The 18,390-nt window shown below is 48.6% G+C and overlaps 1 protein-coding gene across 2 annotated transcripts in view; it reads right to left on the bottom strand.

Moving 5' to 3' along the window:
* ME3 (malic enzyme 3) overlaps positions 1-18,390 on the bottom strand; it is a 217,117-nt gene that overhangs the window by 103,248 nt on the left and 95,479 nt on the right. For both annotated transcript variants that reach the window (XM_047692219.1, XM_047692220.1), the window contains exons 3-4: positions 18,004-18,137; positions 14,935-15,084 (exon numbers count right to left, since the gene is read on the bottom strand). In XM_047692219.1, the coding sequence (XP_047548175.1) occupies positions 14,935-15,084; positions 18,004-18,137 (284 nt within the window). The remainder of the gene's footprint in view (positions 1-14,934; positions 15,085-18,003; positions 18,138-18,390) is intronic.

Here is an 18,390-nt window from a genome sequence, read left to right as displayed (position 1 = left end):
GTCAGAGAGGGAGAGAAAGAGGCAGGCAGAAGGAGAAGGAGGCTCCTGCCTGAGCAGGGAGCCCAATGAGAGACTAGATCTCAAGACCCCAGGATCATGACCTAAGCCGGAGGCAGACACTTAAGCAACTGAGCCACCCAGGTGTTCCCCAGTCTTTCTTTTCTATTGGCTTGTGTGAGGTAAAGCACTCGTTCATGAACTATTTCAATAATTACTTATTAGATGCCACCCCCCGCCATGTAACAAGCACTATTCTAGGCAATCGGGAAATTTATCTCAGTTAACAAAACAGACAAAAATTCCTAACTTTATGGGGCTCATATTCATTCTAGTATATGGGAATTGCCATGCCAGGGGTGACAGAAAGGGAAAGGACAAAGACACAAAGAGGAATAGACACACGATCTAACGGTCTAATAAGCTCCCTGTCTGATAAAGCAGATCTGTGAATAACCACTGGGCAATACTGCAGTGAGTTCATTAACATTATTAGCAGAAAGTCTCTCTGCACAGATAGATAGAGGGAGGGGCAAAATATTCCACCATGAGGGAGGGAGGAGAGAGACCAAGGAAGTGGCAAGAGATGAAGACATGGGGGCTGGATTTTAAAGCGTAGGTGGGAGTCTGTCCTGGGGTGAGGGCATCAGGCAAAGGGAAAACTCCTGGTTTCTGTCAATTAATGAAGCATTTAGCAAAATGTAAGCTTAGAAGAAAGTGCACTGTACTAACTGTACTAACTAAAGTAGCTTATTATTGTTCTGTTTTTAAACTAGGACTAAGTAGAAAAGGGCCTTTATTTTCCCTAAGTTTTTCCAACAGGTGAGAATAGCAGAGTCTGCTCCGACTTGATTTCTGGTGCTCTGTGTTTACCCAGAGCAGAGTTTATGAAAATAGGGTCCATGTGATGCCGCTGTAGTTCTAAAAAACTTCCGGGGGGGGGGGGCGTTGCCTACAATGAGCTGCAGGCAGTTTCTAAACGGAGATCCTCGTACCCCACTCCTGACATAGTGAATCAGAACCATGGGAAAGAAAGCTGGCAGCTATAATCTGTGGTAAGTGGACTTTTACAGAAATCTAAAATCACTGGCCTCCGTAGAGGTTTTACTTCCCAGTCTGATAATCAGAATAATTTAATTGCATATTTATCTTAATTATTCTAGCTAGCACCCTGCCTAAGTGTGTCCTACTGTTACTCGAATTCAAATTTCCTGTACCATCTTCGCCTAGAAACAGAGAAGTTTCTCTTTCTCACCCCTGATGACCCCCACCCCCATTTGCTCAAAGGAGGGTCACTCTGGCTGCATCTGTTCTTCAGGTTGGTAGAAACGTTACCATGACAACCTGATGTCTACAGGAGAAGCACTGACAGGCTCCTGCAAGGTCCAGGCCACACTGGCCAACAAGTGCTACCTACTGCCTTGCTTCTGTGATGAGGACTGGACATGGTTATTAATCCTCTGGAACCCAAGATTCCAGAAATGCAGGTCCTAATCGCATTCCACTCTATTTTTAAAAAAGATTTTACTTATTTATTTGAGAGAGAGCAATGCTCGGAGGCACAAGCTTAAATGGGGTGGGGGTGGTGGGCAGAGGGAGAAACAGGCCTCCCGCTGAGCAGGAAGCCCAATGCGGGGCTCAGTGCCAGGACCCCTGGGATCATGACCTGAGCCAAAGGCAGACGCTTAACAGGTGGCCTGCGTTCCACTCTAGCTATTGATCTTCCCAGCTGATAGGTCTGGGTTTGTGGATAAAGTTATTTTGTAAAGAAGGGGATAAATTTTATTCTTTAATTATCCCAGTAACATAGAAACTCTGCAATTACTTTTATCTCCCCAGCTTAGCTTTTACATTCTATTAAATTCCAGAAACACTTAGCCTGGCACTTACTGAGCGCTACTCTCTCTCAGGTCCTGGAAGGTCTACCTGCTAAAGATTCTTAAAGGAATCAAATAACTTTTAGATTAATGTTAAAAAAATTAAACACTAGGGTGCCTGGGTGGCTTAGGCGGTTAAACAACTGCCTTCGGCGCAGGTCATGATCGCAGGGTCCTGGGATCATGTCCCACATCGGGCTCCCTGCTCAAGCAGGGTGCCTGCTTCTCTGTCTGCCTCTGCCTCTCTCTCTGTCTCTCATGAATAAATGAATAAAATCTTTAAAAAAAATTAAACACTAAGAATTTTAAACAAAATTAATAAAGTTAAAGATCTTTGTTTTTAAAGAGTCATTAATAGAATCTCATCTGGGATTCTTTTTTTTTTTTTAAAGATTTACTTATTTTAGAGAGAGCATAGGGGGAGGGGCAGAGGGAGATGGACAAGCAGACTCCCTGCTGAGTGGGGAGACCCACGATTTGAAGTTTGATCCCACAACCCTGAGCTCATGACCTGAGCCAAAACCAAGAGTCAGATGCTTAACTGACTGAGCCACCCAGGTGCCCTTCATCTAGGTAGGATTCTATTAGAAGTCATCAGGGAAATGAGACTCCCAAGTTTGTTTTATCATTACTCCTATTCTAACTGTGGATCCTTCCATATAGCTTCCTTCCATCCAACAAGGCCATATGCCAGGCTCAGTGCTGGGTGCTGGATATCCAATGGTGAGCTAAACACACATGACTCCTGCCCATCACCAGCTTACCATCAAGGGGGAAGAGTCCTGGAAGGCAAATAGAAACAGTTCGGTTCTACCTCTCACTATTTGTACAACCTGGGGTTCTAAATGGGTGAAACCCTAGAAGAGTGTCTGGTGCATCAGGAGGTCTCAAAAAACCAACGTGAGCTGCTGCTATGTGACCGAGGTGACTCAGGCATCCCCTCAGGAAGGGACACTGCTTTCGGCTGCTAGCAACACAGCACTGACTCAACTGACTGGAAAGAGGAAGTTCATTTCACATAACAAGAAGTCCAGGGGAAGGCACCTCCACGATTTGTTGATTCAGTGGCTCAACAATGTCACTAAGGATACAGGCTGCCCGCATTACCATTTGGGGCATTACTGGCCTGGCCTCTGGGCTGTTTTCTTCATGACAGTAGAATGATTAACAGAATTCCACGCATCCCATGCGGACATGAAAATGTCCCGGGAAGAAGGAGCCCTCTTGGGACATGAAACACCTTTCCAGGAGTCCTCTAGCAGACTACCCTCCCCTCTCTTTGCCCAGAATTGTCATTGGCCAAAGGACTTTACCATGATTGGCTGGGATTAATTAAGACCCACTACTTGGTGATGGGAAAGACCAAGACTTCTTCAAAGCACATGGCCACTGGGAGAAAGAAAGATCACTGACAAAGCAAAACAAAAACACAACCAAGGTTTTGTGAAGGAGGAGGAAAGGGCAACCAGCAGTGTCTTCTGCATTCCCAGTCCAGAGCATCTGTGATTCCTGGCTTGTTCCAACCATGTGTCTGACTCAGGCAGTTCTTCCTGCTTGGAGCTCATCCACAAATCTTTGCATGCGAGGGATTGTGCTGGGTCATGTTCCCAATGGGAGTCAAAATCTGTTTTTCAAGGTTGAGATCAAGAAACAACAATTCAGTGGAGAGATTTCTTACCACAATGAATTACCTGCATACTTTCGGAATAAACTAGACAATCCCCACCACACTTTACTAAGTGGCTTACGTTGCTTTAGAGATGCTCTTCTCAGCTGGCCTGTGAACTCCTCAGGTTCAGAGACCTGGAATAAACTATCTTATTCCATTTGGATCTTCCCTGTACTCGACGGTGGCCAACCACAAAGATGGTGCTTAATCAAGGCTTGCTGAACCTAATCAGAAGACAGTCTTTAAGTGTTCTGTCTGGTGTGTCTGCAGGCACTATGCTGAGCACCATGGGAGACATAGAGAAGAACAAAACCTAGTTCATTTCCCTCCTGAAGGCTGGGGTCCAGGAGAGGAGCTCATATGATAAGAGCTGTCAAGCTGGAGAAGTCCATCTTCTACCACCCAGATTACTTTTTATTCTTTTGACTTTTTCACTTGTTCCCCTCCAGTAACCTCTGGACAACGTTGAGGCCACACTGGGCACCCTGCCGCAGCCTTGTTTCCATCTGCAGCATCCCAGACAGAATCTTCCTGATCTACTCCTTCCCATCACTCTCCCGTTCCCATAAAAACCTATCCTTCCTAACTCCCAATCTCCGTGGGTGTTTTTTGTTTGTTTGTTTGTTTTGTAAGATTTATTTATTTATTTGAGAGAGAGAGCAGGGGGATGGGCAGAGAAGGGAGAGGGAGAGAAATCCTCAAGCAACTCCTTGCTGAGTGCAGAGCAGACACAGGGCTTGAACCCAGGACCCTGAGATCATGACTTGAGCTGAAACCCCAAGAGTCAGTTGCTTAACCCACTGAGCCACCCAGGGGCCCGCAATCTCTTTGGTTTTAGAAAACTCTGATTCAAGATTAGTCTCTAAGAAACCAGTTCATTGATAAAGTTTTCAATGTTACCCATCCAGGGCACATGAAACATTTGAGGGGATTCCTGTAGGTACAATGAGCCAATCCAAGGACCTGACTATAAGAGTGGATTTTAGGCATCTGCCAGCTGGAGGTGGAGTTCTTTTCTGGCAAGGCAGAAATTTACTCTTTTTCAAGAAATTTTATAACAATGATCCTTTATTCTTCATCTAGTCCAGAGCCTTTCAAAATATATGCACTGTTGGGGGCATCTCTTGTGAAGCCACTCCCTTTGGACTAAACTTAGCGCGAGCAAACCCAAGTTGCCGTGCATTTTACAGGTTAATGAGAGATCAAGTTTATTTGAGGAAAGGTCTGCTCAACTCCTGCCTGTCTGTACGTATTTCCTTCTCAGTAAGGAAATTCTCCCACCCCTGTTCTTTTGATCACCATGGCTGGGATTGCCAGGGACAAAGGAGGAAAAGGACAGAGTCCGATAAAAAAGAAACAAAAATCAGTTTGTTTAAATTGCCAGGGAAATCTGCCTTTGGCTAAAGGAAGTCAAGCCCAGAACATCCTGTTCTAGTTAATAAAGCTCATTTGCTCCCAGCTTGAGCAGAAAAATAGAATCTCCGTGTCTGTGGGGGCAGCTCAACCTTTCCCACCTTTACTCTCAGCCCCTACACCCACACTCATGGATGGCTAGGGGCTCCTCGGTCCTCCCCAAAAAGCAGACGCTCCTTCTGGATGCTAACGTCCCAGGCAGGTCCCAGGCAGTTCAGTACAAACTCACTTCTTTTGTACGTAAATCTTCAAACTTCCTCTGCAAAAGAAAAAGGCGATTCCCTGTAATTCAGACACAAGAATAAACGGTCCTTCTCTGTGTTTCCCTGTTTCAGAGTGTTTCAATGACGTGGGATCCAGACACAATGTAACTTGCTTCACGGGACATTGGTGTCAGATAAAAGCTGGACCACCTCATGCTTTGGAAAGACTCCTGGTGGCACCTTCTTAGCTCTCTTCCAGCAGCAATTCCCAAGCACGGAACAACCCAAGGCAGACCCTGGATGGCCCAGCTGGTCTGCCTGGGAAGGGGCCCACGTGTGAGTCAGAGCTTTTCAGCAAAATGACACTTCTGCGGATAAGCCTGCAAGCTTTTTCTTGTCAGAAAATGGTAAGTATGTGTTTCCATCTCCTCTTACATCTTCCTCCTTTCAATGCCAGATACCTCAGAGGCAAATGGATAGCCACAGTGCTCCAGTCCGCTCAACATTTACAGACTAGAAGGGTTGGAACTGGAAGAAGCCCCCGAGACTCCCTAATAAAATTCTCTTGTTTTATAGATGAGCACACAGAGGCCCAGAGCCGGGATAGTCACACTGCCAAAACGCTAAAACTGGCACAAAAGCCTTCATCTCATGACTCACAGCTTTTTCTACGAATGCACAGCGGGGCTGGAAGTATCTGCTCCTTCTGCTTCCGGCAGATGGTCTCCATTCAGTTTTCAGGGGGCAACCTTTCGCCAGCTTTTCATCCAGTGGCTTTCAAAGTGTGGTCCCTACCCCAGCAGCATTCGGGTCACCTCGAATCTGCGTTTTATCAAGACTCTGGGTGCTTCTGATGCCAGCTGATCTGTGATGCCCTATGGTTAACCTGTTCGCCTCACCCACCCAGTTCATCAGGGGGTCAGGATGCTAATCAGATCCATCTAATTTCACAGCCCTTTTCCGGCTTAGCTCTTCAAGTGACCTGTAAGGTGGGCGTTCACTTAAGGTACCCCTGGGGAAATAGTTTATGGTAAATTTGGGACTAGGAGCTGGAGTGGAAAGCTAGGCACCAGCACTCGCTCCGCCTACCTCCTCCTGTCACTCCCACCTGCGCTGCTGTCCTCTCCCCCCAGACCTGCTCATTTACTTCCTTTCCCTCTCTTCCTTCATAGCTGGCATCTGCTTTTGGTCTACTACGACCCGACTCTGACGTCTAAACCATAGTACACTTTTTGCCTAATTTCTCTTCCTAACTGTAAAATTCTCCCTACGTAACTTTTCCCATTTTCCATCACATTCCTGTCAAGGACTCCAATGGGCCCAGCCCATCTTCTGAGCCAGGCCACGCTGGTCACTCCAGTGCTTGGTGGTCTTTGGTCTGATGAGTTTTCCTGTCTAATCAACTGCTGAGTGTGCAATTTGGGAGAGGGAGGACTTCGGTGCACTGACCGAGGCTTCAGGAAGAAATTGGGGGAGGAGAAAGGAAGCACCCAGGGTCTCCTTCCAACCCGCCCCAACCTCCCCACTAATCCTGTGAATGAGATACGAGGGAATCTGGCAGTGGCTACAATAGTTAGGCTTGCTGAGGGATGAATGGAGATGGAGGTTCTGTTCTATTATCATGACCTTAATCTTCAATACACTGCCAGGCTGGAGTGGCCTAGGAAATAGGGATGGCAGGTTATTGATGCCCCGAAAGTCACAGAAGACCAAGCTGGGAAAACTGTCGAGATCACCCTGCGCAGTGGTTTGTGGCGTGGGCTGCCCATGAGAATCCCTGGCAAGCTTTTGAAAAAAAGGAAACCTGCCTGGGACCGACCTTGGGGATTCTGTCTTAAAAGCTCCCACATGCTTTTAATGCACAGCTGTCACTGAGAACTACAGCTTTAACTTGACCCTGTTTGTTTTCCAGGTGGGGAAACAGGCGCAGCTATATAATGTGACTGGGGCTCATTCAAAGATCTCCTTCCTAACCTGGTTATAGAGTTTGGGTTATTAGATCATCAGTGGCTAGAGCTGGAAGAGATCATAGAAGCCATGCAGTCCAACCCTATGCTTTGACTTGAGACTATGGAGCTCAGAGACTTGCTTACAGGGTCAGCCGGGAAGCAGGGCGAGGGCTCCACACCACGCATCCTGACTCCTCACCCAGTGCTCTGGGCCCAGTGCCAGGGCTGCCGGAGGAGAAGCTAAGCAGACCCAGCTACAGGCCGTGTGCTTGCTGTGCTTTGGGGAGCCTTCTCAGTGGCACAGCAGCAACAGCTTGGCAGAGAAACCTGGTGTAACCGGATGGGGCACGGGCTTGGCCAAAGGAATCAGTGCTTTGGTGCCCTGAGAATGGGGAGCACACAGCGGGTCTGAGGATGCTAACCCTTGCTTTCTGCCTGCCTTCCAATCATGCTGGGAGCATGTGTGTCTGTTCCTGACCAGCTGAGAGTGGGGCTGGGGTCCACGTGATGATGGGCTCAGAGGCGGTCCCTGGGTGTCAGGGGTCTTCGGACATTTGCCGAGGTAACGTTGTCTTTGTTTCCCAGAGTGGCTTGAAGTCAAGATGTTGGTGCCCCCTGGTCCTGTGAAGGGCTAGCAATGGCTTCAGCTGGCATTTGGGATGCAGAGGCACGTGGCCCAGGGCCCTTGGGTATGTGTACGCAGGGACAGGTGGTGGAGGCGGTTGAGGTGGTGGAAGATAAAGAGGTTCCAATGTAAAAACAAAACCAGATAAAAGAGTAAATAAAAGCATGTAGGGATTCAAGCACAAAAGCAAAAACAAAAACAAAATGAGGCAATGGCTGAACAGATATAGTGAGGAGGAAACAGGAAGCCCAAGGAGTACGAGCCTTAACCATGCCCCTTCTGGCTGCTGGGGTGAAGAAGAAGTGATGAAAAAGTCGTGTCTTTGGAAGCTTGTGAGGAACTGGACAATGGAGAAAGCGCATTCACACACATTGAGCTCCTTTGACCTTTATGATGTGCCCAAGAGGTGGACAGACCCTGTGATCTGGGCTTGGGGAGGGCAAGTAACTGAGCTCTAAGACCATGTGGTTAATGGGGGAGCTGAGCTATTTCCCCTGGGCCCCAGTCTCAGTGCTCTGTCCACCATGGGATTGTGTGTGTCTGACAATCATGTGTGCGGGCCAGTCATGCAAGGGAACTTACATGAAGGCAAGCATGCACATGTTAATCCCTCAGGTGTCCCATTGACCAGGGCCACAAGCAGCTCGACTGGGAATGCAGGAGAGACATGGGAAACTGGCACTGGGTCAGCAGGGACGTCTTAGACAAGTCAGCCTTAGTTTTTGTTTTTTTTTTTTAATTTTAATTTTTATTTATTTGAGAGAAAGAGAGATCACAAGTAGACAGAGAGGCAGGCAGAGAGAAGGGAGAAGCAGGCCCCCTGCTGAGCAGAGAGCCCGATGTGGGGCTTGATCCCAGGACCCCGAGATCATGACCCGAGCTGAAGGCAGAGGTTTAACCCACTGAGCCACCCAGGCGCCCCAGCCTTAGTTTTGATCTGGGAAAAGTAAGAAGCCCCTTTTGGGGTCATGTAGGGTTCAGGGATAAAGGACCAGAAGTAACTAGCCGAGGGCCTGCCACGGGCATCGTCAGCATTCCATAAATGGTAGCCGGTTACTGTCCTGTAAACATGTCACTGGATTTGCAGAGAAGGAAGACAATAGCCTGGCTTGGCGCCCAGGAAGGCTGGCTTTGTCCAGATCCAAACCCAACTTCAGGTGTGTTCCACAGAGCCTTGGCCCAGTGACGCCAAGGCCCACTTCCTCCCCTCACCTCTCCCGCTCATCACAGCCTCTAGGTCTGCACCTGTCCCTGCCAACAGGGACACAAGTCCAGATCATTTCAGGTCCACATCCAACAAGAGAGTGTGGTGGCATTTCAGAGGACCGAACTGCCTCAGCCGGGGAGGGTGACTCAGAGTCAGATGACAGAGCCCAGGGACACGGCTGCTGAGCACATAGGAGGGCAGGCCCTTGACACACGGAATCTCACTGACAAGCAGCCACACGAATGGGCATCACTCCCATTTCCCACATGAGGAGACTGAGGGGCTGCTAAACCATCAACAGTCATCGGAAAACAGTCATCGGAAACGGGATTTCAAGGCCAAGTCTCCCTGGCTTCAAGGTCTGTGCTCCTTCCACTTCCTACAACGTAGCCCTCATCACCCATCCAGGTGGGACCACACACAGAGCGTGGGCGATGTTAGGGTTCCAGGGATGTGCACATCTCTCAGAGCGCAAGAGGAGGGCGGGTGAAGACAAGGTGTAAGCTTGTGAGGAACTGGACAATGGAGAAAGCACATTCACACACGTTGAGCTCCTCTGACCTTTACGATGTCCCCACGAGGTGGACAGTTCCTGTGATCCAGCGTTGACCAGTTTGGTCAGGATGGAGGTGCCTGGGGGAGGGAGGGGATTCCCTCTCACTGGACAGCAGTCTTACACCCATACTGGCTTCCCCACAGCCCCCTCCTTAGCTGAGTTGCATTTTGGACTCCTGCCTGGGCTCCCCCAGGGCTTGCTCCTCTTCTGAGTCACATGTTAATGACACTCAAAGGCCTTGCTTCAAGCCAGGCTCTGCAGGATCTATGGCCCACAGAGGCACACGCAGAGGGTGTGCCAAAGGAGGAGAAGGAAGGCTCCACAAAGCCCAGAACCTTCTGCCGTGTTTATCTGCCCAGGGATATTCAGGTGCCCATGAGATAGCCCAGCATCTCCCTCAAGGTGGTGAGGTGATGCGGAGGCACGTTGGAAGTTCAATTTTAGCATCGGCTGGACCTGTTAGTTTGGAGGGGGGCAGGCCCTTTCACAGAGGACTCCATTGTTCCTGGGAACCTGGCAGGAATGTTTATCATTTCAGAAACCAAGAAGGAGCTGGCTCTCTCCCTCTTGGCCTTGGGGCTGTCCTCCTTTCAGATGCTAATCCATAAAGCAGTTCCAAGCCAGACCTCAGAGGTAGCTCAGGGCTGAGGTGGAGCCTGAATTCTCAATTCCTTCAAGAGCGAGGCAGGTGTGGAATCAACACCTGGAAAGCGGCCAAATGGAAACCTGGAGCAACAGCTCAGATGTCACATGTCAAATAGTTTCGTTGGGTAATCATCTGAAGGAGGGTTTGTGCAAAACACATGCGGGAAGTCTGTACCAGGAGTGTGAGGGAAGAATCCAAGAACACAGTTCAGTCTGCCCACGCCTGCCTCAGCCCCGCACAGCCTCCGGCCCATTCTCTCCCAAGAGAGGCTCAGCAAAGAGGATCTAGCGATCAAATATTCCTGGAGCCCCAAAAGCCCACCAAATGGGACCACTCCCAGACCGCAGCAGGCAGTGGAGCTTGGTGGTACCCATCCACATTCCGGTTCACACTGCATGGGTTGGAGCACAGGCCTTGCTGGGTATGAGCTGTGTGACTTTGGGCAAGTCATTTCTCTGTGCCTCAGTTTCTCCATCTACAAGTGGGATGATAATCATACCCACCTGTTAGGGGATTGTGCTAATTAAATGAGATCATATATATAAAGACCTTAGGATAGTTAGTACCTGGCCTTCAGCGGACATGCATTGTGATTATCACCGTCTTCTGCTCTGGGCAACTGCAGGTCTGTGGGGATGACAACATGCCTTGTTTTCCACGATATGTGTCCAGTTTCTGTAGTAAGCTGATTTCACCCACTCAGGGCTGACCTGGTTCTCTGGGCTGGAGTTGATGGCAGGGTCCTGTTTCCACCCATATGAACCCCTGACTCGGCTGCCATGTGCCTCTCCATTGCTGACCCACTGGAGAACTGCCAATGGGGCCTGAACCCAAGTGACACGGCTCCCCGTGACTCCAACCCCTTGGGCTTGGGTGGGAAGGGAACCAAGCACTTTCTTCTTTTTGGGCAGAGACACCGGTCAATTCTCCTATCTCTCTATTCTCCCGTTTCACCCACCACGAGGTCCCAGAGGCCTTACATTCTAGCAAGCGGAAAGGTGGATGTGCCTGGGTCAACAAATAATTTTGCCTCCATTCTTTGCTTTCACCTTTTATGGCCCAGCTCAAATGGCATGTCTTTGATGTGGCTTTCCCTGATTCTCGTGGTCAGAATTCTAACTTCACTGGTTACTAAACTGTGATGTTGGACAAGTTCCTTTCCTCTGGCTACCTCAGTTTCCCCGTCTGGGAAATGGAGATACTGCTACCAAACTAACATGACAGGACACTGGGAGGATCCAATATAAGCCAATGGATGTAAAAACCTACCTCCCCCACCCCACTACCTTACACTCCTTGCCAGGCACAGGCGATGGGGAGAAACCCAAGCAGGCTGACTACATAGGTGTCTACAAAACCAAGCCCTTTCCTGGAATGGCCATTCCTCCTTCTTTACTCATGGAATTCCCAGTCATTCTCCTGGACCAGCTCAAATATCATCTCTTCTGTGACGCAATCCTACTGCCCCCAGGGAAAATAAATTTCTCCCTCCCGTGTACTCCCATGTAGTTCTTTGTCTCTATTAAATCTCTCTCTCTCTTTTTTAAAACTTCTATTATATTTAACTTATCATTATTGCCTGTCCCCTCATTTTGCTAGGGATTTGCTGGAGGTCAAGAACCATATTTCATTCTTTGGGGGTAATTTCTTGATGCCCAGTGCCCAGTAGCTGCTCCATAAATGTTCATGAACTCAAGTTTTGCTTTGTGTGTTCCCTGGATTCTAGAGTGGGTTCTGGAGGCAAATCCTGCCGTGTATGCAGGATCCTGACCCTATTACTAGTTCATCTGGAGCCCACAACTATATCTACAACCTAATCCACGGAGTCTGTTGCTGCTGCCCCTCAGAACAATTTGTTACTTAAACTATAACCCCTGGAGGATTTTACTAGTTACCAAGCACATTTAGATATGGCCTTAAGAAATACATATACTGGCAACAGGTTTTTGGGGAGAAGGATGATATACGACCGTGAAGCTGGGCAGCTGGGGATGCCCGGGTCGCTCAGGGCGGAACGCCGCCCCTTCACAGAAGCCGGGCAGCCGGGAACACCCGGCCCGCCCAGGGCAGAACGCCGCCTGCTTCAGGGAAGCAGAGCACCCGGGAACGCCTGGTCAGCTCAGGGTGGAACGAAAACCGCCTGCTTCCCTTTTCCGTTATTGCTCCTTTCTCTTCCCAGAAGCACCCATTGTTAGTTAGGTGTGTCCTTTGAATATGCTTAGTTAACTATAAACTTTACCCTCCTCCTCGCTTGTCTGCAAGACGTGACTGGTGACTGATGTTTGACCTTCATCGGTCCTTCTGTTGGCTATTGTTTCTATCCAATAAAAGTGAGACTGTGGAGTTGCTCGGGGCAGCAGTCTTTTTCGACTGTCGTCCCCTGCTCCCAATTTCTTGCAGCTGACTTGTTTGTGCCTAATTCTTCTCCCGTCACCGACTGGAAGCGGCAGTCTGTGGAGAAGGGCTCCCACACAGCCTTGGAGCGGGAAGGCTTGCATTTCCACAGGATCTGAGCTGCGAACCAGTAGCGGCCGCAAGCTACGGCGAAAGGATTTCAGGAAACAATGAGTTCTGAAAGAGCCAAATCGTGTGTGTAGGTCAACCTGTGAGTTCCTTAAGTGTTCAATGACTCGATTTTCTTTTAAAAAATGTAATGGCGTCTATGTATAATATGACTCTATGTTTAGCAATTCTTCCTTCTTCCTGTAACGGTCACTGAAGGCAAATCGACACTCAATTTATGCCGGGTCCCTTATCCATGCGTCACATTTTACCCTCACAATGATATCTGAAGTAGGTAGTATTATTACCTGCATTTCGTAAATGTGGAAATTAAGGCTGAGAGAGGATAAGGAACATGCCTAACATCAAGGAGACTAAAACTCACAGCCAACAGCAAAGACCTAGGTCTTCCTAGCCAGTATGCAATGCAGCTTTCCCATTAGAGTGTCAAGTGCTTGCCCAGTACTGGTCTAGTCCACACAAATGGATCTGATGGGTTTCCAGCCCTCTCAAGAAATTTGTGTTCTGGTAGAGACAGCTGATAGACACATAATTAAAAACATGAAGCACGAAAACTATAACTATGGACTAGAAGTATGTGTGATGACTTAAGGGGGAGCACGAGGAGGGCGTGAGCCATTCCACCCAGCGGGGATCAGGGAAGACAGAGAAGCCTAGTCTTGGGGGACTTGAAAGTCTAGCCTCCATTCTGATGGACAGAGAATGAGGAGAGGAGAGCAGGCAGATGCGGGAGGCGGAGAGGACCACGAGTGTGAAGGGGCGGAGAGCTGGAGCGCCAGGCATCCTTGGACATGGGGAACAGATTAGAGTAGCTAGGGCATGGGATTTCTGAGTAGGAGCTGAGCTGTGACAGACTCCCTCTTGTCAAAGTGCTGGACTTGTTTCTTTCAGCCTTGTAGGTTGCTGAAGGCCTCAGAGGAGGAACATGAGCTGACCTGCACTGGGCAGGAGGGAGGGCCTGGGGGATCGTTTCTGAGTAGGGACTGGGAGGTAAATAGGGTCCTGCATCTTCAGAAAGATACCGTCAGTTTCCAAGGTCTCTGCCAGGACGGGTTTTGGAATGATAAGAAAAAAGGAGCCTCTTTCCTGTTGAAAGAGAGGCTGAAGGCTAGAATTGCTCTGGAACCCGATGAAGCGCCCCCCACAGGACGGCAGGAGCATGGCTATTTCGAGGGATGAGGACTTGTGGGCATCCACAGCTGCACAAACCCCCACAACATGAGGTCTGATACACTGCCCTCTGCCAAGGGTGATATAGGGCCAGAAAAGGAAGGAGGGGAACCGGCATTAGTCCCTGGGCTCTCAGCCTGCAAGGCTCAGCCCGAATGCTGGCATCAGCGCAGGAAGACTCTTTTCCCAAATTAACAAAAGATGTTTGAGATCCATGATTCCATGTTCATCATACATCAAATGATATATACACACAGATTTATAAATTCTATGGAAACATAAATGACACATCTCTGCACAATACACTATATCTTTACATGTTCTAACACAGACCAAAACAATGTCCCATTACATATAATAAATGCAGGTCTCTTTTTTTACTGTCAGTGTTAGAAATACGTATTGATAATTACCAGGCACCTTGTGCTGAGGAATTTTGGAAAATACTCCCATTTTTCCTTTTTTTATATACTTTTAAAAATATATCTTCTAAACTCATTATGGAAAGCAAAACAAAAAAAACCCAAAAACCAAAAAAATAAGCAATCTTTTTAGAAAGCTGCCCCCAAATTCTTTGTCTATTAAAGAAAACCTAGTGCCAAATTTTTGCCTAATAAAATGACATTTTAAGTGGAATCTGAGTCAAGCCCCAATGAAGGAACGAATACTGGTTCTCTGAGTCAGCAGAAGAATTCAGTCTTTGGTATCCAACACTCCATTATTCATTGGCCCGAATTGGTAAGAGAGCTGTCAACGCTGTGGAGACGACCAGAAAAGCAGAGGGTGGGGGGTGGTTTAGGTGGATAATGAGAGAAAACCAATCCGAAATACCTCTCAGGACAACTTTGAACAATATGCTGGGCGTTTATCATCTAGACGGGGGAGGAGCTGCACTCTCCCCTTGCTTCCATACTCTCTCCACTCATTGCTCTGTGCCTGGGGTAATTTTCTGAGCAAGTGCTTAAAATCAAATGTCTTGTCAAGCCTCTGGCTCAGTCAGGCACAACCTCCAGAGTCCCATTAAACAAGGTCAGAGGAAAGAATTGATTCCCATTGAGGAGACAACCCCTCCCTGAGCCCGTGCCCCAGGACGGCTCACCGGGGCCTGCGGAAGGTCAGGCCATAGTGCTGACAGGCTAGCCCCACGGTGGGAGTGTACACGATGGGCATGAATTTCTCCACATCTGACGTCAGCACACGGTAGAAGAGCTTCTCGTTGCGGTCCTGGAGTGTCATGAGAATGATGTACCTTGGAAAGGGAGACAAGAACCAAGCTGGTCACGTGGGCCCTACAGGTGGGAGCACAAAGGGCCCTCGATGCAAAGACCCAGGACTCCCGCTCAGCTACGTACAATGGCACGTTCATGGGCAAATCACCATCTCTCCTCAGCATGAGTCTCATTTTCTATGAAATGAGAAGAGAATCATCTGCCTTATAGTACTTACTCTTATTCATGGTGTAGGCACAATTCTAAATATTTTACATTAATTCATTTAAAACTCCCAAGGACTTATGAGGCAGGTACTAAAATGCTGACTACTTTAGAGATAAGGAGACTAGGCACAGAGAGATGAAATCGCTCCCCCAAGGTCTCGTGGCAGAGTAAGGATTTGAGTCTAAGCAATCTGATTCTCGAATCTCAACCACGGTGCCAGACGGTTAGTTATGTTATCAGTATGAGGACATTGAGAAAAGACAACCAGGCTGGGACGGAGTGGGGTCCAGGAAGATACTGAACACACCAGTGATGTCTGCATTGGGCTTTCCCACCCCACGTGGCTAGTTCCTGTCACAACCAGAGCTCACAAGTGTCTGAGTACCACCTGACCTCAGAAGGCATGCTCCAAAAAAATCTCTTTCTCACCTATTCCCTGAAGCCTAAAATCACGAAGCCAGGAAAACAGCCTTTCATTTCACAGTCCTGAAAATGCAAAAACCCTAGGAGAAAAAAGACCCAGGGTCTGAAATTCATGATGCAGTGTAGGTGACTACTGACATCACACCCTTCCTGGACAACAGCTTAGGAGAGCCTGCAGGCACTTGAACCCTGGCATGGAATGGGTGAGAGTGATGTTCCCATAGGGCAATGATCCCTGGGTGTGGTAACAGGGTCCTAGGTTTGAATCCTGGCTCTGTTGTTTCCTAGTTTTGTGACTCTGGGGAAGCCACATGACTTCTTGGGGCCTCAGTCTCTCCTTCCTTCCCAAAGGCACTGGTCCAGAACTAAAAATAGTGTTTAGAAGGAAGGGAGGATTTCTGCTTAGAAAAGCCAGCATCTCAGCTCATTACTGGTGTAAGCATTCTTTTCCTCAGTAGTCATTTACACACATCTCTTCCCAGTTCTACATTCAGTGATGTCGAGTTGGTAACTTGAAATTGGTCATGGTTGGGAATATTCACATCATGGAAATGGGCAAATGCTACAAATCAGGGCTCCCTTGGTGCCCCAGAACCAGTCAGTAAACATTTACCAGCATACCATTACCCTTACCCAGAAGAAGCCGGGGAGCTTCCTTAACATTTCCCTGAGCACCTGCTGAAATAAGGAATTCTGGGAATGAGTGGGTCAGAGAAGTCATTGGGTCAGTGGGTCAGAGAAGTCAGCAGAGCGCCAGGAACAAGCTCTCTGGAACTCCCACGATCAGGCAGGTCCCCTACTCCCAGGGCCTGCCATGTCTTCCCCGCTATATAGGTAAGTTCTATCTAGCTGAAAAAACCCAGAGAGGTATGAACAAAGAGGATTTCGCGTTAGACTTTAATTCTTTGTAAATTTAACAGAAGAGGGAAGCTCAGGTTGTTCAAAGTTAGAGCATGTAACGGTTGAATTCATTGTGTACTTTCTGGTTGGCTCTTCAGGGTGATGTAGCAAGACCCAGTGTGGGTAGAATAAACAAGAGGGAGTGAATATCTGACCTGAGCTGCAGTATGGCCTTGGAGTTCATGGGCGTGATATCCACAGCATTCAGCCCTTCAGGAATGCGGGGGTGGGGGGTTGGGGGAGTAGGCCGAGATTTCCTCATTCACTACCACTTGGAAGCAGTGGCTACTGTGAGGGGAGCACAGGAAGGTGGGAACAGGATCACCCTAACACGCTGCTGAGCTCTACCCCCAGGAGGACAGCCACACCATCAACAACCCCAAATCTTGGCCATTAAGCTCTACAGATATGTAGGGGGAACCCATATCCTCCCCCTAAATTTCCACTGGAGCCCATAGCAAGGTGCCATATTTATTTTACAAGCTTTTGCAAAGGGCCTCCTGTTGTAAGCTACAGTTACTATGTAAGTGTTCTGAGCGTGTTAGAATACGAATGCACTTAAGCCTCATCATAACCGTATGAGTTTGATACCACTGATCTACACATCGTACAAATGAGGAATGACCCAGTGAGGGGTAATTTTTGCTATTAAGTGGTAGAATGAGGATTGGAACTTAGTCTGACACTGGGGTCTAGTCTTGTAGCCATTAAGTGCCAAGGCCTTCAGCTGTGGCATAGCAGAGCAGTTAAAGGCAGACTCCAGAGTGTACTGTGTTCAAATCCTGACTGTACCAGTTCATAGCCATGAGACTGGGAGGTCACGACCTTCTGTAGGGAAACTGACGAAGCTGACCTTGTGATCCCTCAGTTGTCTCTTCATGGAATATCCTACCTAGGAGAACCCAGAGGGGTGGCAGGGTTAGTTACAGTTCCCATAAACCTCTAACATAGGATATCCTTGGTCCTTTCCGAGGTGTTGCTGTGCATTTCCACTTTCCTCCCCACAACATTCCCCTTATTCTAGGGACCTGGACCATGGACCACTCTCCCGACACACTTGTCCCACTCACTCCCCTTATTACTGCTGAGTGAAATGCCTTTTATGAACCCCACCGCTGTCTGATGAAACCCTAACTGTGCTTCTTGGGCCGACTCGGGTGCTACCACTTCCCAGAGGACCAACCAGATTGTACCTGTTGGAAGTCAGTCTCCCTTCTCAGCTCTGACTACCCTCAATCCTAACAAGCCCAGTCCCTCAGGGAGATGGCCTGGGGCTGGGGCTGGGACTGGCGCTGGGATCTCTCAGGGGCTCTCAGCCTCTCCTCCTGGAGACTACCAGACAACCCGTGTGCCGCGGGAGACAGCTGAACTTGGGGCTTGGGTAGAGGGAGCGGACTCTAGGCACTGACTTGTCCAGGTCGCTCTGCTGCCGCTCGTAGTATCTCATGATCCGAAGGAGCTGGACGTCCTGGCTCAGGAAGCAGGGGGGGATCAGGCCGTGGATTCCAAGCTGCAGCCTTTCTTCCAGTGTAAATGCCATCCCCTGAGAGAACAAGAAAGAAACACACCCATGAAGGGATACGCGTGAAACTGAGGAGCAGGGAGGTCCCATCAGCAGAGAGCCAAAAGTCACCTTCTGCTGGCATTGGTCTCATGTTTTTCTCATGACTCAGTGGGGTTATGGGGTTTTAGAAGGAAGACTGCAGAGGTGAAAGGCCATTTTGCTCACATCAGATCGAGAGCCATACTCTCAACATGACTTATCACTGTTGATATCAACCTTGATCACGACCTTC

Source organism: Lutra lutra, chromosome 10 (genome assembly GCF_902655055.1).
Source record: "Lutra lutra chromosome 10, mLutLut1.2, whole genome shotgun sequence".
Classification (NCBI taxonomy): domain Eukaryota; kingdom Metazoa; phylum Chordata; class Mammalia; order Carnivora; family Mustelidae; genus Lutra; species Lutra lutra.
The sequence above is the reverse complement of the archived record's forward strand: the minus strand, read 5'-3'. Positions and strand labels throughout refer to the sequence as shown.